Below are 21069 nucleotides of genomic sequence, written 5' to 3' on the forward strand. Positions count from 1 at the left end.
GCGCCGGGGCTCGGTGCGAGGCGCGGCGGCTCCTCGGGACCCCCCCCCGACGGCTCCCCCGGGGCACGGGGGGGACCCTGCGAGGCGGCGCCACCCCCGCGGGGCCGCGGCGGGACCCGACCCCGGGGAGGTCCCCTCCGGCCACGCGCTCCCGGAGCCCCCAGGGGACCACCGGAGCCGGGGGGGGGGCAGCTCCCGGTGCCTCTCCCGGCCCGTCCCGGCCCCTCCCGCCCCGCCGCGGCGGAGCTGCCCCCGCCCCCGGCCCGCCCCGGCCCGGCGCGGCTCGGCTCGGTTCGGCCCGACGGGCGCAGAGCGGATCCGGGGGGGGGCCGGGGGTGCCCATGGCGGGGCTGGGGGCGCTCTGGCTGCTGGCGGCCGCGCTGGGGGCGGCGGGGGGGCACCCGCAGCCCTGCCGCGTCCCGGCCCGCGCCGGCCCCGCCGTGCGCCTGGGAGCGCTGCTGCCGCCCGCAGCCCCCGGCCGCGTCCGCGCCGCCTTGGCCGGGGCCGCCGGGGGTCCGGGGGGGGCCGGGGGGTCCGGAGGGCTCGGGGGGGCGGCGCTGCCCCACAACCGCAGCCTGGAGCTGGTGGCGGGCGCCCCGGCGGCGCGGGACCCCGGCTCGCTGGCGCGGTGGCTCTGCGGGGCGCTGGGGGGGCGCGGCGTGGCCGCCGTCCTGGCCGTGCCCCGCTCCCGCCGGGAGCTGCTCCAGCTCGACTTCCTCGCCGCCGCCCTGCGCCTCCCCTTCGTCAGCGTCCTCGACACCCGCGGCCCGCTGCCCTTCCGCCCGCAGGTAAGAGCCTCGCGGGCACCGCTGTGGGCGGAGGGACCCCCGGGAGGGACCCCCGGGAGGGACCCCCGGCTCCGCGCCCCGGCTCCGGTCCCTGCTCCTGTCCTGCCCCCATCGCGGTTCTGTCGTGGCCCCCCCATCCTCGCTGCATCCCAGCTCCATCCCTTCCCCAATTTCTGCCCCCATCCCGTCCCCATCCCGTCCCCATCCCGTCCTCACCCTGCTGCTGTTCCCGTCCCTGTCTCGGCGCCATCCCGAGCTCCATCCTGGCTCAAGCCTGACCTCATCCCAGCATCATCCCAGTCCCCTACTGGGCACCAGTCTGCCCCCATCCTGCCTCTGTTCCAGCCCCCATCCCGGCTCTCTCCCACCTTTATCCCGGCCCCCATCCCAGCTCCGTCCCAACCCAATCCCAGTTCCCAGTCCAAGGCAGCTCCCCTGGCAGCCCCGTGCTCCCCCATCCCCAGTCCCAACCCTGGTCCAGCCCCAGCAGGGCCCTGGGGATGTGCCCGGAGCCTCCTGTGCCACCCAGTTCAGCCCCACTGGCCCAGGCGCAATGGCCACACTCACCCGTGCCGTGATTCACAGCCTAAACATCGCCAGCAGAGACCTGTCCCCGGCCCCGCGGTCCTGGGGCTGGATTTGTGCCTCTCCCAGTCCCCTCTGGGGACAGACCCTTGCCACGCAGGGCTGTGTTGCCCGACCCCTTTGCACTCTCTGGAGCATTTGGGCTCCTTCGCCCACGCTGGGCTCAGCCGCCAGCCTCCGCTCAGCCACCAGGAAGGTGACTCCGCTTCTTGGCAGGCAGCAGGAGCACGGCAGCAGCCTGTCCCCCAGCCTCCCGCGGGGACACGCGCCGGCTGCGCCGCCCTCCACGCCTGCTGCGTCCTTGCAGCTCCTGCTTGGGGCTGGGGCTGGCTGCGTGCTGCTGGCAGCAGGGCAGATGCACGACCCCCGGCTCAGGTGGCAGCGGGGGGGCTCAGAGCGGGGTCTCCTCCCTGGGCAGCCTTCTGGTCTCCTGGGCTTTGCACACCCTCGGGTGTGTGGCCGGAGCTGCGTGGGCAGAGGGAAACCATTGCTCCGATCCGTGCTGGTGCTGGGGGGAGCAGGGCCAGGAGTGGGGTGGTCCCTGGGTGGGAGGGTTGGTGCTGCTCTGGGCTGTCCCCAGGGGCAGCAGCAGGGCTGGGGACAGCCACCACCCCTGTGTGCCGGCAGAGCCCCTTCCACTTCCACATGGACCGTCAGAGCTCGCTGGAGACGCTGGTGGAGGTGCTGGCGAGCATCCTGCAGGCCAACGACTGGCACGAGACCAGCCTGGTGCTCTGCCACCCCTGGGACGTCTCCGGCTTCCTCGGCCTCTGGGCCCGCCGCACCCAGCTCCTCCTCCGCACCGTGCTGGACCTCGGCTACCTGGATGAGCCCAGGGCCTCCCGCTACCTCCGGCAGCGCGGGGAGCGCCTCAAGGCTCTCTCCAGCCCCGTGCTGGTGCTGGGCTGCGACCTGCGGCACGCCCGGCTGCTCTTCAGGGTGGTCGAACAGTCGGGGCTGCTGCCGCAGGAGTTTCACTGGATCCTGGGCTCCCCGCTCCGTGCCGGCGAGCTGCAGACCGAGGGGCTGCCCCTGGGGCTGCTGGCTTTTGGGGAGGTGGGCCGGCCCCCCCTGGAGCCGTTCGTGCAGGACGCGGTGGAGCTGGTGTCCCGCGCCATCGCCAGTGCCGCCGCCGTGCGCCCCGACCTCGCGCTCGTCCCCACCACGGTGAACTGCAACGGCAGGCTCAGGGAGGGCACCGAGTCCTCGGGGCGCTTCCTCTCCAGGTAAGGACGGTGCTGCCGGGGGGGGCCGTGCCCCCTCCCTGCTCCTCTGTGGTGGTTTTGGGGCATGGTGGGGGGGTGACCTGGCTACAGCCAGTGTGGCTGCTGCTGTGGGGCTCAGTGCATGGCCCCCCCCCAGGGACAGGCTCTGTGCGGCTGCACAAGGGGGCTGCGTCACTTCAGATCTCCCTCACGCTGCCCGAGCTCTGGTGCTGTATAAATATTAATAGCGCTTGGCCCTGCTGGCACAGCGAGCTGCAGGGCACAGGCAGCAGGGCCGGATCCTGCTCCTCCTCTGTGCCGAGCTGGGCACCTCGCGCTCCCAGCCACAAGCCCCGTCCCTCACCTCCCCTCCCCAAAGCAGGACCCTGCTGTGCCCGAGCCGTGACCCCCCCGTGCACTCCTCCCCAGGTTCATGTCCAACACCTCCTTCCACGGCCGGACGGGACACGTGCAGGTGCAGAACGGGACGCGGGTGCAGACGGAGCACCAGTACCGCGTCTGGAGCCTGCTGCGGGACTCGCTGGGGCAGCCGACGTGGGTGACGATGGGCGCCTGGCGGCACGGCAAGCTGGAGCTGGAGGAGGGCGCCTGGCAGAGCCACCTCCAGCGCAAGAACCTGGCCAAGGGGGGAGGCGGCGCCCGCGCCAAGCTGCGGGTGGTGACGCTGGTGGAGCACCCCTTCGTCTTCACACGGGAGGTGGACGAGGACGGGAGCTGCCCGGCCGGGCAGCTCTGCCTGGACCCCGGCACCAACGACTCAGCCGTGCTGGACGCCCTCTTCGAGGAGCTTGGTGCTGGGAACGGCTCGGTGCCGCGGGAGTACAAGAAGTGCTGCTACGGGTACTGCATCGACCTGCTGGAGAAGCTGGCCGAGGACGTGCCCTTCGACTTCGAGCTCTACATCGTGGGCGATGGGAAATACGGGGCCTGGAAGAACGGGCGCTGGACGGGGCTGGTGGGGGACCTGCTCAGCGGCACGGCCCACATGGCCGTCACCTCCTTCAGCATCAACTCGGCGCGGAGCAAAGTCATCGACTTCACCAGCCCCTTCTTCTCCACCAGCCTGGGCATCCTGGTGAGGACCAAGGACACAGCGTCGCCTATCGGGGCCTTCATGTGGCCCTTGCACTGGACCATGTGGGTGGGCATCTTCGTGGCCCTGCACATGACCGCACTCTTCCTCACCCTTTACGAGTGGAAGAGCCCCTACGGCATGACCCCCCACGGCCGCAACCGCATGAAGATCTTCTCCTACTCCTCAGCCCTCAACCTCTGCTACGCCATCCTCTTTGGGCGCACCGTCTCCAGCAAGACGCCCAAGTGCTGCACCGGCCGCTTCCTCATGAACCTCTGGGCCATCTTCTGCCTCCTGGTGCTCTCCAGCTACACGGCCAACCTGGCGGCCGTCATGGTGGGGGAGAAGACCTTCGAGGAGCTCTCGGGCATCCACGACCCCAAGGTGGGAGCGCGCCGCTGGGTGGGCTTGGAGATGTGCTCGGGGAAGGGAGGGGGGGGCTCTGATCCCCCCGGGCAGGGGGTACTGACGCTGTGGTGCCTCCTTCCAGCTGCATCACCCCTCGCAGGGCTTCCGCTTCGGCACGGTGTGGGAGAGCAGCGCCGAGGAGTACATCAAGAAGAGCTTCCCCGAGATGCACGAGTACATGCGGCGCTACAACGTCCCCACCACCCCCGCCGGCGTCACCATGCTCAAGTGAGGGTCGGGGGGGGCATCGGGGGCCCCTCTGCTTACCCCCTCCCCTGCAGACCCCCCTGAGGGTGTTGCAATGGGGGGGCAGCCCCGTCCCTGAGCTCCCCCCCCTCCGCCCCGCATTGGCGCAGGACAGAGCCCCCCAAGCTCAACGCCTTCATCATGGACAAGTCCCTGCTGGACTACGAGGTCTCCATTGACTCCGACTGCAAACTGCTCACCGTGGGCAAGCCCTTTGCCATCGAAGGTGGGGGAATGGTGGAGGGGGAGACATGCTGGGGCTTTTTGGGGGGCTCTGGACATATGGCATGGTGGGGGGCCCCTCAGTGGTGGGTGCTGGGGGCTGTGCCTGGCCATTGCCCCCCCGGTCCTAGCATTGCTGCTCTCTTCCTCCCTGCCCTGGGGGCCAGGCTATGGCATCGGCCTCCCGCAGAACTCGCCGCTGACCTCCAACCTCTCGGAGTTCATCAGCCGCTACAAATCAGCCGGCTTCATGGACCTCCTGCACGACAAGTGGTACAAGATGGTGCCCTGCGGAAAGCGCGTCTTCGCCGTCACCGAGGTGCGGGCGGCCGGGCCCTGGGCACGGGGGGGGGAGCTCTTTGAGGACCCTGCCAATGCCCCCGTCCCTCTCCTCGCAGACCCTGCAGATGGGCATCTACCACTTCTCGGGGCTCTTCGTGCTGCTCTGCATCGGGCTCAGCGGCTCCCTGCTGACCTCGCTGGGCGAGCACGTCTTCTACCGCCTGGTCCTGCCCCGCATCAAGCGGAAGAAGAAATTCAACTACTGGCTGCACACCAGCCAGGTGGGGCGAGGAGGAGCCCGGCCCCAACACCTTCCCCCAGCCCCGTTCCGTCTCCCCTGGGGCCCTCACCCCTCCCTTGTGCCCCACAGAAAATCCACCGGGCGCTGAACACGGGTGTGGAGGAGCAGAAGGGCCAGAAGCTGAGCTTGGCGGAGAGGTAGGGCCCTGGATGGGCGCCTGCCCTGCTCTCATCCTCCCCACGGGCACCCTCCAGCCCGGGGGCTGCAGCGGGACCCCCCTGTAGCCCCCACCTTGACCCCTCTCCCTCCTCAAGGTGCGCCCCCGAGCAGAGCCCCGGCGTGCAGCCCTGGCCCCGGCTGCGGCAGGAGGGGCGCCGGGTGCGCTTCCAGCTGGACGCGGTCCCCCCCGAGGGCGAGGGGACCCCGGGGCCGCGGGGGAACGGGCCGCTGCAGGGCGCAGGGGATGAGCTGCGGGAGCTGGAGGAGAAGATCGAGGCCATGCGGGAGCAGCTGCGTGCAGCCCTGGTGAGGAAGAGCGAGCTGGTGGCTGCCATGGGCACGGCCAGGAGCAGCCGGGCACCGGCCTCGGAGCGGCCCCGGGAGGACAGGTGAGTGTGGTGGGGGCCTGGGGGTGCTCCTGGGGCACCCCAAAAGCACAGCCGGGGCTTCAAGGGCTCTGCACCCCACAACCCAACAATCCCTGTGGCGGGGGGCTCAGGGCTGGGCTGACAGCTCTCCTTGCTCCACAGGCAGGCGCCGGCCCCGCCGCAGGAGAGCCCCCGAGCAGGAGCACGGAGCAGCCCCGGGGGCAGCAGGAGGGAGCCGAAGCCCGGCTGAGCCCCAGGGCACTGGGTGGTGGCACCGGCGCTGGCCCCTTCCTCAGCCCGCTCCCCTCCCTCCGAGGCAGGAGACGAAATAACGGGGCCCAAAGGCGAGGGATGAGGGGGGGGCTGTGGAAGGCTGGGGGTGCCACAGGCACGGCTTCCTTCCCTGCAGCCTTCCCACTCGCACAAACGCTGCCCAGCGCTGGTGAACTTGAGGGCAGGGGCTCAGGCTCAGCCCTACTGGGCAAGCAGGGCCCCCCCAGCCCCCCGGCAGCATGCGAGGCACCCAGGGGTTGAGGTGCTGAGCCCACGGCCAGGCCCTGGGCTGCTCACGCGTCACCTCCCAGCAGGATCCCAGCACAGTGCTAGCAGGACACCAGGGCAGCACCACAGCAGCTGTTAGATATAATATTTATTATTATATACAAACACATTTTGTACATTAATTAAATAGAATGAACTCTACTCTTCAGTTGTCAAACGATTTGGTTTGCTTCCCTCCCTCCCCCTCCCACCCCTCTTGAAAGCCAACGGATTTCTCCTCCCTCTTGCGCATCCATGCAGTGGAGCCCCCAGCGCTGGTCACCAAGTGGGCTCCCCCCCCCCAGAGCAACACCCAGGGCTCCTTGAGACAACAGGAAAACAAAAACGGGGGGAGGCACCTGGGTGGGAGATGCAGAGGGGCTGGGAGCCCTCATGGTGCTGACGTGGGAGCTGGGGGAAGCCACCGAAGGCAGGTGGGAGGGGGACAGGCGCTGACTGCTGGGTGGGGAGGTGAGGCTGAGACCTGGGGATGCTCTGCAGCAGCCCCAGTGCCCCCCAAAGCCCCCCAGATGTGACACTCTACTGCATTACCGCCCCCCCTTTTTGGGAGAGCTCTGCTCTACCTACAAGCACAACGCCCCCCTTCCCAGCACCTACCCCGGGGGCAGGCAGCCAGCTGTGTGCACAGGGCTCAGGCACAGCCCCGAGCTTCACCTGTGCTGCCAGAACAAGGGAAAAAAAAATCAGCTGAAATTTCTTAGCTTTAGTGTTTTGGTTCATTGCTAAACCTCCTCATGCACCACCAGGCCAGCCAGCGAAAAGCCGCTCGCTCCGCAGGGACAAGGCACTGAAGAACAACCTGCACCCCCTGCAGCTGCAGGTGCCAGAGCTGCTGTCCTTCCCCTCCCCATCTCTACAGCCACCGAAGCTAGAATCAGTTCCCAGAGGGCATCAACTACAAATTGCCCGGGGCCACATGCACTGAAGAGGGGCCGCATGAGGGAAGCCTCGCAGAGATCCCCAGCAGGGGAAGGCCGAGCATTTCTCCAGGGCCGAGATGTTTTCTCCACTGCTTCCAAGCCCAGCCGAGTGCCTCTTTCCTGGGGTGGTTGCTCTAACCTGCACAGGGCAGCTTCTACATCCCAAACCCCCTGACCAAGTGAAATTCAAGGGGAAAAAAACAAAAAGAAAACAAAACAGGGCTAAAATGCAGCTTCTGCTTTGGTTATTGGCCAGCTATGCTCTGGTAGGAGCAGGCCCAGTGTCAGGGGAAGGTGTTGAGCTTCTTTTCCCCTAGAGAAGGAAAGTTTACCAGTTGTCTCCCAAGCACGGCTCCCCCCTGCCCACATGCAGCTGCTGTTCTGACCAGAGCTGCTGCACACACACGTGGCTCATCACAAACCAGCTCACGTCTGCAAGCAACGCCCGGACTGCAAACACCACCTCAGGGGGGCCAGGAGGAGCTGTGACACTGAGCTGGTGGCAGGGAGGACACAGCCCCAGGGGCAGCACGAGGCCCCGCAGGCGCTGGGACCCTCGCACCCTCCCCACGGGGAGCAGCTGGCACAGAGCAGTCCGACACGCGCCAGCCTCTCCTCCCGTGCACGAGCACACGCTTTTCCCAGGGGAGTTCACTGCAGCACCTCTTCTCTGTCCCAGCTGCTCTGCCTCTGCTAAGAGGAATTCATGGGTTAAGGATGATGGTGAAGTGAGAAATAGTAACAAACGAAATCCAGATGCCTTCCTGGCAGTCCAGAAGGACACTGACAGGGACTCAAGACAGGCTCCTCGAGTCTGGCTCCGAGCACGGCCCGGAGCTGGCTGTACTATCCGCTGGTGCAGGGCAAGGGCCGCTCTCCCCCCGGTCCCCCAGAGCACGGCCCGAGCGTTTGTCCTGATCAGTGTTCTCCCCAGGGGCTGGGGGGGGCTCTGCCACGCCGCCGTCTGCGGCGCAGTTCTTGCTGCTAGGATTCGCTCGGCTGTCTGAGCCTCGCGCGGCCTCAGTCTGCTCGGCAGGGGAAGGGCTGGGGACAGAGGCCCCGTCCTCCTGTGCCGGGCCGGGGGGCGCAGCCGGTGCCACCTCTGCGGCGGGGGGCACGTCTGCAGCAGCAACCACAGCTGTCGAAGTGACTTCGATGGTGATGGAGCCCACAGCAGTCTCCGGGTGGTCGCTGCTGACCCTGATGCGGGCAACCAGGCTGGAGGCGGCGGCGTCCTGAGGGCTCCCGTTGGCCATGGCTTCGTGCACCACGTTGGGCTCCAGCAGGGTGGAGCTCAGGTCAGAGAGAAACGAGGCCTCCGTGACGATGGCAGCCGTCTCGGCGACCCAGTTCAGGTCGCTCCCAGCCGTGGCCGCAGCGATGACGCTGGACGCCTCGCTGGGGGTCAGCGCGGCCGGGCCGCTGCTCTCCCCGGCAGGGCCAGCGGCCAGGTGGGGCCGGCGGCTCCCCACCTCGACGGGGGCAGCGGTGGTGTTGTTGTTGAGGTTGTCCTGGAGCGTCGTCTGCGTCCCCTGGCCCACCTGCTGGTTCTGCAGCAGCATCTCCTGGATCCTGATCTGCTGGAGAATAGCTGGCAGCTCGTAGTGGTGGAAGAAGTAAATCATTGAATGCTGGAGAAGGCAAAGGGAAAGGAGTCACTCATCGGGCTGCAAGCCTGGACTTCCCTAGCAGAACTGTTCTGTCATCTCCTGGTAAATCCAGTGACTGCGGAATTTGGCTGCTCTGTCCAGAAGTTCATCTGAAATTCTGCAGAGAATTCTTATCCCTCCCACCATAGCTCCTGCAAGCTGCTGTTGGAGAGCAACTGAAGAGCTCTGAAGACAGGTAACAGCACAAAGCCCCTTCCTTTGTAGGGGTCAGAACAAGGGTGAAGGCATTTATCTCCAGCCCATCTTCAGTTCCCTGTCTGCATCTCACAGCAGGGAGGGGGCAGGTCAACAGCCAGAGACACACAAAAGGTCTGCTCGAACCAGGATGCCGAAGATGTCAGTTCGGGAGTGGTCTTGCCAATACCTGCACTGCAGTGAGACGTCCAGAGATGGCCCAGAAATCCTTCCCTAACCCCTTCCAAAACTCAGCCTACTGTCAGACACATGGCTGGATGTCAGCCTGTGACCAAAAAGTCCTGCTGTTTGATAGCCACCCGTTTCCATTGCTCCATTTCCAAACCACGGATTATTTTAACCTCTTATAAAAGCAAACATTGCTACTCAAACTCCGCTTGACAAGGAGTTTGATGAAGCCCAAACTGCAGCTCATTTCCATCGCTTTTTAACAGCGCAGCCAGCGCAAGCAATCAGCAACAGAATGGTTTAAACTGCGGGCAGCCAGAGCCCTCTGAGGGACCAGGACTGAATTCACCGCGATGGCACGTGCCCCCATGCAGCCGGCTGCAGGAACGAGAGCAGAAATGGCAGCTACTCACCTGGATGAACAGCCACGAGGTGACGAGAGCCAGGCTGCTGTACTGCCCGTTGAATCGGTAGTGGTAAGCATAGAAGGCAAAGTGGTACAGATAGAAGAACCTGCACAGAAAGGCAGCAGATACCAGGATACATCAATGGACAGGATAAACAAGAGTTTATTTTCACTCATAACTGCTCTGAGCTGGTGCGTTTTGCACAAGGTGGTGCAGACCCCCATTAACATGCAATTAGCACGTTCACTATCCACATGTTCATGCTTCACTATGAACAGGTCTTCAACTAAACAAAACAAAGGGCAGACAAAGGGTAGGGGTGATTCCATGCACGAGCTGAAGTGGAAAATAATTGCACTTTGGACCCCGTGACATGCAGGGCAGCTCCCAAGGAGACACACAGCTCTCAGGAGTGGAAGCTCTCCTGGGAGGATGGGAAAGGATCTAAAGAAGGCCCCCACCAGAGATCAGGATATGCAGTGAGTTTGTGCAATATGGGACTGAGTTCCTCATACCTTAGCCAATGCCTCTTGCTCGTATTGGTGTGGCAACAGATAGCATCATACTGGTCAGCCAGCCACACGATAAGGATGATGTAAAACGCAGTTGTGGTGTCATTGAAGAACTCCGACATAATGGCCTCCATACCTACGGGACAGAGAGGTGCCTGATGTCAGCACGTTGCAGGGCAGTTACAGCAAGGGGCTGCTTGAAGAAATCCCACATCCCTCCCAGAGCTGGGGCAAAAAACACAGCAGGACAGCCTCATCTCTGCTTAAAGCACCAGCTGCAGCCAAACAAGTCTCACTGCTGGCTGCAGTCACTACGCAGGCCAGAGAATCAGCTGGCTCTGGCCAGCAGAATTTTGGTGGCTTTGTTTAAAATCCCAACTGTGCTAATTACAGGAAGGGGGAATCTGGAGTGAACTGAAGATGGACACAGGTTCAATTTATGGGACTTCCAAACAAACCGCTGTTCCAGGGGACACAGAAGGACAACGCAGCTCACTGTGCCATCAAACTCCAGAGCCTTCCACCTCGTGAGGAGCAGACACTGACCACCTGCTGTGGCCAGGTCAGAACAGGGAATTAGACTTCCTACCGATCCCTGAGGGAGTTGCTGCACATACACAAGAAGTGAGCCCGCATCCTTACCTACTAGGGCCAGGATGACAGTGAGTAGGGGAGCCGCAGGGAATGCAATTGTCATGTTCATTTCCAGCATCTGTAACAGGTCAACTGCAAGAAGGAAAACACACTACATCACAAAGTGAACGTGGGACCAAGGAGCCCCCCACCCCAGCACCACTCCCCACTCAGAGCTCTGCTGCGTGTCGTGACGTCCACTGCCCCCGATACTTGTCAGGGGACAGAACAGCCCTTGGAAGCATGGTGCAGGGGGATCTAGGTGGGATATAGTTCCTGCTCAGCTACATGCAGGACTCTTCTGAACCACAACAGTTCAGGGTATAGACATAATACACCACGCTGCAGTGGGCTGCACAGTGTCCTAAAATCAGCCTAAATCCCTCAGCGAATCCTTACCAATGAAGACAAAAATCTGATGGTGTGAGTAGCGCAACAACATCGAAACGGACAGAGTCTGAAATATGAGAACAGAGGCCACTGTTAGAGTCACACAGGGTCAGGGTTTCTTTCAAAAATCACGCTACAGCAGAGGCTCAGACAGGTGAGCCTGGACTCCCAACACTGCACTGAATGCTGTGCATATCCCACGTTCCTTAGTTAGAGCTATGCAGACCAATTTCCCAAAGAGTAATTAGGACTTCACAAACAGCAATTAATCTTTGCATTACTGCAGTGAAACAGACAGTAAGTAATTTGTTTGTAAAGAGACTGATTTTGAATATTTGAGTGGTGGCCAAACCAAACAGCAGCAGAACTGGAACTGGGGTTTGCTCCCGTTCTGTATCTGTGCTCCTCCCAGCACCTCTCCAGAGGTCACCCTGTGTTCTTCTCCTTTTCTCCTCTCACTGGCAGTGACTTTGTTGTACAAGGAGCTGCATCAATGGGACGTTAGGCACGAAGGGAGACAGTCACCCACGACTACGAACACAGGCTCAGTTATCACTTGAGGTCTTGTCTCATACTGATCTTTAATTGCCTGGTCACACATGTAGTCACAGGAGACTTGATCCTATTTTGATCAGCCCTGGCACATTAGTTGGACCCACTCTTAAAAATCTGAGGACAAATTTGCCTTGGCAATCCCCGTGTCTTGGCAGCCTGAGCATTTAATTACACTTAAGAGACTCTAATCTGGATCTCTCCTTTGACAACAAAGCCATTATTTATTCTATTTCCGCTCCTCTGTTTGCTTCACTTTTTGGACACTAAACACCCGCATTAGGGAAAAAGAATCAGTAGAGCTGCATGCTCCAGTGGCTTAGCTTTAGAAGCAGCTATGAGCTCAGGCCTGTACTGTGACATAAAACCTCACCCACATGCTGATCAGCTGAGCTCAGAGTCCAGGCAGTGCCCGGCTCCTGCCAACTTACAAATATCACCATGATGACAAAGGCTGCCAGGTAGGAAGTCCTGGCCATCCACATGCTGACAAAGCGGTAGTGCTCTCCAGACACCACGTTCCGAAGGAAACCTGGGGGGAAAAAAAACAAAACCACCACACAACCCCAATGTGACCACCTCACAAAACAAGACCAAACTTCTGAAGAACTAGGATGTAAGGCAGGAGATCTAAGGCAACCCCTCTGCACGGCTGCACCCCATTGTTATGCAGTGCAATAAGGAAGTCACATTTGCAGATGTCTCTCCCCTCCCATTTGTTTCATTTTGTCCTTGACAGTACACCCCTCCGTAACGCAGTGAGCTGCAGAGGAGATTAATCAATAGTCAGAAGACAATATTCATGCATCCACAGAAAAGCCACCACCTGCTCTGCACAGCTGCTGGAAGTGATTCCTCCAAGCCTTACCTTTGTTTTCTTCGTTTTCAGCCAAAGCTTTGACACTTGACATCAGGATGTCATCATAACCCAGGAACTCGTCCAGCAACAGACGACTGAATCTGTCCCCAAAGCACTGATCCCTGGTAGGATCTAGACAGAACACACACAAAAATCAGATTGTTCAGAACTCAATCCACAGAGGAGGAAGGCAAGCACAGACTTCTCATCATTTAAAAGGACACACATGCCAGCAGACCTGTGCCTGCACTTGAACCTCTGGCAGCGTAACTAAACTGGGCAGGGCTGGGAGGGAAAAATGTCACACAGACAAATACAGCCACGCTGGTCAAGTGCCAGTGCCAATCAGGCCTTAAGAATTCCACCAGGGCTGTGATCCTCTCATTGGCACACACACAAAGGGAATTTGCCTCCTGAGCTTAGACCAAGTCCCTAGCAACAAAAGGCTCACCCCCAAGTAATAGCCCAGAGAAATTAGTTCTGGTAAAGCTCAGAGGGACTGCAGAGGCTTTTCAGCCATCAGCTGGGCTCTGCATGGTGCTGCTGGAGCCCACCAACACCTCCCCACAGCTCTGGGCACTAACAAAGATGGTACAAAACATCCAAGTGCATTCTGCTGTACAAACACTGCTCAGCTGGTAAAAATACCCCAAATCCAATTAATATGAAAGCCCAGAAACAAACGATTTTTCAGTAAATTACTAGGATACTTATGAAGGAATTTGTCTAGCTGAATGGGAAAGCCCAGGTCAGTAAATAACCATTTAACATGGAAACTGCCCATTAACCGTAGGGAATCTCTGCTTAGTACTCCAGCCCAGCTGTGCTTCAGGTCGGTTAGGAGCGAGTAACGTGATCTAGTCCAATCGCTGCAGCACCAGCTCATTACAGATCAATTAACGTCACAGGCAAGAGAAGGTTTGAGAACACGGTTCTGAATTGAATGGAGTAAACACCAGAAGAGAACGCTGCCCCATGAAAACGGTCTGCTGGTGCTGGCAGGGGCACAGAAGTGTGCTGAGAAAGCGCTGCGCAGGTCCCTGACGCACACCCTGGGCACGAGCACTGCTGCTCTGCTACACGCTGCAGTGTCTCTGCCTCAAAGGGCTGTGATGTTTCAAGTCTCTAAACCACAAAACAAAGCAGTCCCGTTGGACTGCACCGAAACAGCACCCTCAGTACCACCGGGCCTTTCCTTCCTCAGAGAGAAATCTGTGCTGGATGGAACATTAAGGCTTGGGAACAAAAACAGGCTCCAGCACTGCAGAGAGCTCCTCTTGGGAAGGTACCACCTACCACAGCAGTAACGGCTCCATAAAGCAGCTCTCCCACGTGAAAAATGAGCGCCATCAGCCGTTATAAATAGTTTCCACAAGACTAATAAGGAGTAGATGGGACATGACTGACATCCTGATGAGAGCCAGCAGTGGGGTATCTGCAGGAACACGCGTCCACAGGTGCACCAGAGCGGGCTGGCTCCCTCACTCACCCAAAGTCACCACCATGACGGGGATGCTGAGGCGCTGGCGTGTGCTCTGGGACAGGCGCAGGAAGCCGTACTCCAAGGAGTACTCCACGATGTACTCCTCCTGCGGCCACACTGCAAGAGAGGGTGGGAGGGAGGCTCAACAGCAGGGTTCACAGACAGTCGCCAAGAAGAAACAGCACCTCTGGACTCCCTCCCCCCATATCACCACGTTCTTGAAAACGTAATCAGTTGTGAACACGTTCCAGGCTTTCTTCAACCAATTTAAAATGAATCGATATGAGTTCTCGAAACTGAAGCCCATTCCCTTGATGTTAGTCCTTAATGTGAAGCTTCCAGGAAAGCTTCAAGGCAGAGGTTTCAAGCTATGCCAAGCACCATCCAGAATCTGCCCCACGCCACTCATTTTTGCCTTCAATTTCTGCCTTCTTCACTGCTCAGGAAACAGCAGGAAAATAAACTGAGCACCAGCTCAGCTGCTGAGCACCAAGTAAACAAGGCAAGTACAACTAGCACTGCACTTCTCTGGACGCAGAGGTAGAGGTCACTGCTGCAATTACAAATCTCAAAAGCTAGGCAGGAGCAACTACAGATTAGAAAAGCCTTCAGTGTCTGAAGTTGTTTTTTTTAAGGACAGTTACAAATTAATGCTTTTGCTACCTGTCTGAAACACCACCACCAAAAACGTTTAGTAGGATACAACAATGGAAGAAGCGTGCCTGCCTCACCCGACTGAGGCTGACACATCACTGACAGAAGTGCCCCATCAACCTCCCTGACTGCCTAGGAGAGAGATCGCATTTCTTGGGCAGCAAATGCCGGCTGGTGCTTTTAGTGAAAACTAAAACTGAAACAAAAACAGTTTTAAGGTCAAATGCAAATGAAGCGTTGAAGTACCAACAAAAGAATTACTCCATTGGTATCACTCAGCACCCTTCCACGGCAATACATTCTGCCTAAACGTTGAACTTGGTGTACTTACAGAACAGAGGAGCTGGAATTACACTGCAAACAGGCACTTGTGGCTCTAGGACCCATTTGAAAAGATGAATTTTGTAGCTACGTTAACAAGGGGCACGATTCTCTCTCCTACCATGTTGCTGGATTGTTTCCCACTGGGCATTCAGCACAGCAAGGCCCAGCCCGGCGGTGGCAGTGCTGTACAACAGGGCTCTTACAGAACTTAAGCAACTATTAATGAAGGCATTGCACCCAAAATATTTACACGTTCTCCTGCCTTAGGAGACTTAATCATCTTAAACACGGGACTAATTAGTTCTGGATCAGCATCAAGCAAAACTCTGCAAGACCAAGGGAACGGTGCTATTGCCACGTCCAGCCTCACAATCCTCCACTGCTAGAACACCCAGTACTGCTGAAGAGCAAAGAACCCCAGTACTTCCAGGGCAAGAGCAAAGGGGAAAAAGGCAAACAAGGATCCAATTGTCGTATTTCTCTTTTTAAACTTTTTTTTAAAACAGATTTCCTCCCCTGACAAAAGTTTTCTAACACTGGAATTCCATTTTAAACCGAACAAAGCCACTGAATCTCCCTCCAGCATTTAGGAAACATTAGCAGTTCACACCAAAACAGGGGAGGGAGGAAGCAGGACGATCCATGAGCCATGTTCTGAACGACGCAGAACAGCAAGACTGCATCTCGCAACCTCCTGAAACTTGCTTGGTGGCTTTCCAGATTAGTTTGCTCTTGCAGGTACTGGTGTTGAGTCAGGGCCCCAAAATACAGCCCAAATCCTGTTAATGCAGCGAGGAATGTGCACCGTCAGTTGGATCCCCGCGGGTCTCCAGAGGACAGTAAATGCAGAACGCTCAGGAGAGGGAGGTTCGCATTCATCTGAGCTATCTGGCACCGATCGCTGCAGAAACATGATGCCAGCCCAGAAGGCTTCAGCAAACCTCGTCCCCCAGATGCACCCGCCCAACTCCCAGCCCCCCCAGCCAAAGGAAAGACGTTGCTGTAGGTCTGTGGTTAGCAGGGACACGGTTAACCACAGGTGAAAGCGTCGGGGATAGCCTGGGGACGTTTAAGGTCACCGTGCACAGCCCCAGAAAAGCCAGGATGAGAGGCGCAGGGAAGGTGCAGAGGTGCAGGGGAAGGGGGGAGCACAGATAGCAGCAGAAGTTGTCTTTACCTGCTCTGGTTAGCATCTCAAACTCGGACACAGTCTCCCGCAGAGGCTGCATACCTTTAGTGGCCGCTTCACTAAACGAGAACTCCTGGCTTTCGTTGCGGCTCAGCGCCTCGGTGCTGCTCATCCGGGACGGCTTGAGGAACACCTTGGGCTCGATATCCAGCTCAAACTGTGGGAAAACCGTGGACAAGTCACATTAGCAGTCACTTCAACTCCAGCCTTCTGGGCTCCCCGTGCCCCAGCGATGGCCTCAGCCACCAGAAGGAAGCCAGGAGAGGCCGGCTTCTCAGCATTTAAGTTCTGTCTTAAAACAGGAGAGGCTAACCAGGAGGTCCAGGAAAAGCCAAGGGAACACGCTCTCTGCCAGATGACTGAGAGAACAGAGGGACCCCAGCTTACTCACAAAGACTGCATTAACAAACTGTTCGTCCCCAAACCAACCCTCACCTCCCCCCGTGTACACAGGGAGCGTGCCTTTACCTTGATCGAGCTGTTTTCAAACATATCCACAGTCATTTCCTCCTCTTCCTCCTCTTCTTCCTCAGCTGCGGGCTCAGCCACCATTCCTGGGAACTTCTCAGCTCCGCAGAACTGCAGGTAGATGGCGGCCCGGCTCGAGTTGCGCTGGATTTCCACCCGCAGGATGCCGTCGCGCGGCCATTTATCTCGCACGTGCTCCAGGCAGTTGATGGGCGAGCGGGAGAAGGCGATGTGGATGTAAGCCAGGATGAAGAGCACGAAGAGAGCCTGGACAGGGCAAGAAACAAAGCAGACACCGTCAGCCTGACCCAGCGCTGCCTGTTTGCAGGCTCCCCAGTTTCGACCATCTCTTCTTTGCCCATAAAGACCTCAGATTTGCAAGTGGACAAGAGCTTTTATGCTTTCCAACCCCGGTGGTCTTTGCACCAAAGAATAAGGCAGCCTAGAATTGGGCGACTTTTCCAGCCCCACAGACAAATGTCAAAACTCTCCCTGTGCTTCCTGTCCTTCCGAAGCCTCTTCGACACGCTGAGCCCTCCTCCCTGCAGGGTAAGCACCAGGAGAGGCCTGAAGCTGTTCCTGGGAACCAGTTTCCAAGGTGCCTTTGACCAAAACTTCCCCGCCACTGCAAGTGTGCTGTGGGTGCTACGCTGGCTGGCTGCCACCCAAGGGGCACGTCGGCAGTGTGCGCTGCCTCGGGTCACGAAGCGCCAACTCTTACAAAACCCCGTGCCCGGTGCCCGCTGCCTTCCCTCCGCGTGTTCTGGGGCAAAGTGCTTCGTCCCGAGCCCCAGGGGCACTGCAGGTGGGTACAGACCAGGCCCCACGCAGCTTACCACTGAGTTCTCTCTCGTTTCAAAGAGCCAAAGCAGTGTCTTGACGAAACTTTGCCAACCCACAGCTCACTTTGCTAAACCCAAGACTTGCTTTGATCTGCTGCTCACTCAACACAGCCGCGAGGAAAGGCTACCGAAGCTCTCGCAGGAAGATTAGGAGGCGTTAAGACAGATCTGTGGTTAACTCTGCTCGGTCAGGCCAGATGTTGAGCACAGCAGGGAAAGAAGCACTTCTGAACTGCAAATAAAAGCCCTGCAGAGGACTACCTGCCGACGACCTGGGCTCACACAGCCTCCAGCACACCAGAGCCATGGTTTCAGCGCCAACAAAGTCACCAAAAGCAGGACCCATCCCTGCCTGCCCACGGGGCCGGGGCCCTGCCACCTCCTGCACGAAGCACACGCGTCCTGCTGGCCGGCACAGCTCGCAGCCACAGCCCCAGCCCCACACAAGGTCCTGGGAACCAAAACCACCCGAGCAGAGTGAATACGTGCCGAGGTCCCAAACACCACCAAAAAAACAGGAACGGAACCGTGGAGTTCAACAAACTACACCCTTCTCTGGCTGTCCACCATTCCCCTCTCCGCACAGAACCCTTCCTGTCGAATATTTCCTGTTGAAGCTCGGGGAAGGCTGCCCGATTGCACAAGAAGAGACAACCAGCTGCGAGACCACAACACAAAACCTGGGGCAGAAGCGTCAGCCTCTGAAAGTTGAGGATGTGCCAAGAGGGTCCAGAGGACTGTTCAGGACTGCTGCAGGCTCTGGACCCTCGACACACCACAGACTTACTGTCAGCCTGGTTCTGCTCCCTCCAGCACAGTCCCTATTTATCAGCCAGAGTCAGCGATCCTCAGCGGGCACCTCTCAGTTCCTGCATTGTGTTTAAAGCTACAGAGGGCTCCTGCCCACTAATTCAACAACCTTGGAGCTGATTCCCAGGAATTAGCTGGTTTTCTGTCCTACCAACGTTGTAACATCCCAAAAGAGTTTTAAACAAGTCTCTGCTGGAGCCTCTTACAGGCAACCAGACAGAAAATTCTTGCTTATCACACCAGAAGAAATAAAGCCCCAAAGCATCAGCCAGTGCTGCAAAGGAACATTGTTATTAAAAATCAAGTGGCTTGCTCTGAGAGTGCATGTCCAGCCCCAAGTTCAGGCAGTTTGTCACCCACCAGAGAGGCCTTTCAGGCTGAAGCACGCCCATTCTACATGGAAGATGCTTTTTGGCTCACGGAACAGCTGTGGGTCACAGCAAAACAAAGCGAGCTAATAAAACTCCCTCCCTGCAGCGAGGCTGATAAATCCAGCATGACGTTACCCAACGCCGTCCAAAGTTCACAGCCCAAAGCTCCAAGGAGCAGGAGCCCAGGAAGCAGCACGGGAGCGCTTCATGCGCCCGCTCGCGATTCAACGAGCTGTCCCTGCACCCGCTGCTCCTGACCTATTTGCTGTGAACACACAGACTGGTAAACACCACATCTGCGGGGGAGCTGCGCAGGAAGACAAGGGGAAGGTAAATCACAAACAGCTCCCTCGGCGCAGGAAGAACGGCGGTGAGGCCACCAAAGCAGGAGCAGCCTCAGGAATTCCCCTCTGCCACCTCCTGCTGCTGCTCCCTGCATGGAGCAGGCTGAAAGCCCAGCTTGCTTCTGACCCCGAGGGGGCAGGCAGTGCTCTCTGCAGGTGCCCTGTGAGTATTTTTATTTCCTCAGGTGTGCTCAGACAGAACTGCTACCAGCTGGACCGCTCGCTCCACCTGCCAGCCTGGCCACTGGCTCCGCTCCGATCTCCCTGTCTGCCTGAATCCAGTCACACGACGGGGGGAGAAAGGAGAGAGGTTAAAATCCTGAACGCCTCTTGGACAGGGAGAAAATGTCTGTGTGCAGCATGAGACACAGATCCCAAATGTTGTCTTGTTTTAAGCAGCCAAATTTTTGAAACCTGCAGCAGAGACGTGCTGTTCTTCCCTGGCTACCCCTCCTCCCCTCTGCCCCTCACCCTTAATTTCCAGCAGGCGCTGGTGAGCTGAGCTTTGGCAGCCCTGGGGGCATTTAACCCAAAGGCCACTTCCCACACAGACAGCACTGGGTCATTTTGCCCATCACTGCCTGACTCCCAAGGGGAAGGACTCAACTTCCAGACCCCATTTACGTGCAAGGTCTCCAGAGCTGCACCCACATCAACGAGATGGCAGGCAGGCTTTTATCCTGTTTAGTGGAAGTCTGATGCTGTCCAGGAACACCCAAGGGTGTTGACTACTACACTGAAGTAGTGACAAGCCGGGGCTGTGCACTGCTCGCTTCTAGCAGAGACACAACTCAATGACACCCCAGCAGCCACGCATCTCGTGTGTGATCCCCTGGAACCACCACAAAACCTTCCACACCCACACCTGCCTCTGCCCCTGCCTCGCCTATAGAGCGGGGTCAGCGATTCCCTCTGCACCTCCAGGGCTCGCAGCAGAGCTCTGACAGCCAGGGCACTGCCGAGCGTCCCTACAGCTCCTCACACCTCACTGGGCCTGCGCCAGCCGGGTTCGGACAGCGCAGACACCTCCGGAGATGGGGCAGAACCGAGGGCTGGAGGCGTTTAGGAGCCAGCTTGGGGCAGCCCCGGGTCCCCGCCGAGCCCCTCACCTTGAGCAGGACGAAGAACTCGAAGACGCGGCGGAAGGCGGGCGGGAAGAGCCGCGCGTAGGTCACTGCCATCTTGAAGAAGAGCGCGTGGAAGAGGCGGTCGCGGACGTTGATGAGCGGGTTCTGGTTGCCGGTGGGGTTCCGCACGCCGCGCCCGTTCCCCCCGGCGGCCCCGCCGTGGGTGGCCGGGTGCTGGTGCGCGGCGTGGGGCGGGTTGTTCTCGGACATCGCGGCCCGGAGAGGGGGGGATTGGGGGGTGGGGGGGGGCCGAGGGGCGCCCCCCGCTGAGGGCCCGGCCCCGTTGGTCAGCGCCCGCCGCGGCCTCGGCGCGGCCCCGAGCAGGCCCGGCGGGGAGGCGGCTCCCGGGCCGGCCCCGCGGCCATGGGCGGCGCCGGGAGCGGTGCGGGCACCTCGGGCCGCGCTCCTCCTTCCTCCTCCCCCCGCCGCTCGCCGCCTTCCTCCTCCTTTCTCCTCTTCCTCCTCCGCGCGGCCCCTCCGCCCCTCAGCGCCCCGCCGCCATCTTCCCCCCGCCGGCCCGCGTGCAGGGGATGCTGGGACGGTGGCGGACCGCGGCAGGCTCCGCCCCTCGTATGTAAATGATACTCCCTCCCGGCATGCACCGCGCGCGGCCGGCTGAGCTTCGGGGGGGGCTCAGCCCCCAAAAAGACAAAAATTAGGAGGAAATAAACAGGCTGAAATGAAAAATAAGGCGTAGTGGCGCTCGGAGAGTGAGTTTATAAGGATAGGGGTGTGAGCACTGAGAAAAGAACTTGCCGTGTCTTTAAAGTTATAAAATAAAGGAGGTTTAAATAGCGACGTGGGGGCAGCCACGATCGTGCTCGCTTCGGCAGCACATATACTAAAATTGGAACGATACAGAGAAGATTAGCATGGCCCCTGCGCAAGGATGACACGCAAATTCGTGAAGCGTTCCATATTTTTGGAACC

The 21069-nt window shown here is 59.3% G+C and overlaps 2 protein-coding genes and 1 non-coding gene across 5 annotated transcripts; 2 read left to right on the top strand and 1 right to left on the bottom strand.

Moving 5' to 3' along the window:
* Window positions 1-3: 3 nt before the first annotated feature.
* On the top strand, window positions 4-6362 carry GRIN3B (glutamate ionotropic receptor NMDA type subunit 3B). 2 transcript variants are annotated; one of them, XM_038169020.2, is made up of 10 exons: window positions 4-788; window positions 2001-2599; window positions 3008-4058; window positions 4183-4310; window positions 4439-4554; window positions 4718-4869; window positions 4949-5113; window positions 5203-5270; window positions 5388-5681; window positions 5823-6362. In XM_038169020.2, exons 1-10 carry the CDS (start codon window positions 342-344, stop codon window positions 5908-5910), a joined length of 3108 nt encoding a protein of 1035 aa, XP_038024948.2. In that variant the 5' UTR covers window positions 4-341; the 3' UTR covers window positions 5911-6362. The 2 variants fall into 2 exon arrangements, with proteins under 2 accessions (XP_038024948.2, XP_038024947.2); XM_038169019.2 differs by having other exon boundaries at window positions 240-788; window positions 4165-4310.
* TMEM259 (transmembrane protein 259) lies at window positions 6295-20655 on the bottom strand. Of its 2 annotated transcripts, none has more exons than XM_027472527.3 (11): window positions 20122-20655; window positions 16646-16912; window positions 16220-16334; window positions 14017-14127; window positions 12537-12659; window positions 12100-12200; window positions 11126-11183; window positions 10736-10819; window positions 10097-10229; window positions 9588-9687; window positions 6295-8772 (listed from the first exon to the last, which is right to left on the bottom strand). In XM_027472527.3, the coding sequence occupies exons 1-11, from the start codon at window positions 20347-20349 to the stop codon at window positions 7936-7938; spliced, it is 2157 nt and encodes a 718-aa protein (XP_027328328.2). In that variant the 5' UTR covers window positions 20350-20655; the 3' UTR covers window positions 6295-7935. The 2 variants fall into 2 exon arrangements, with proteins under 2 accessions (XP_027328328.2, XP_027328327.2); XM_027472526.3 differs by having other exon boundaries at window positions 16166-16334.
* A 301-nt stretch (window positions 20656-20956) lies between these two features.
* LOC113845706 (U6 spliceosomal RNA) lies at window positions 20957-21063 on the top strand. Its single transcript, XR_003501437.1, has one exon. It is a non-coding gene; the product is annotated as a U6 spliceosomal RNA (small nuclear RNA).
* Window positions 21064-21069: the final 6 nt, after the last annotated feature.

This window comes from Anas platyrhynchos, chromosome 29 (assembly GCF_047663525.1).
Source record: "Anas platyrhynchos isolate ZD024472 breed Pekin duck chromosome 29, IASCAAS_PekinDuck_T2T, whole genome shotgun sequence".
Lineage (NCBI taxonomy): Eukaryota > Metazoa > Chordata > Aves > Anseriformes > Anatidae > Anas > Anas platyrhynchos.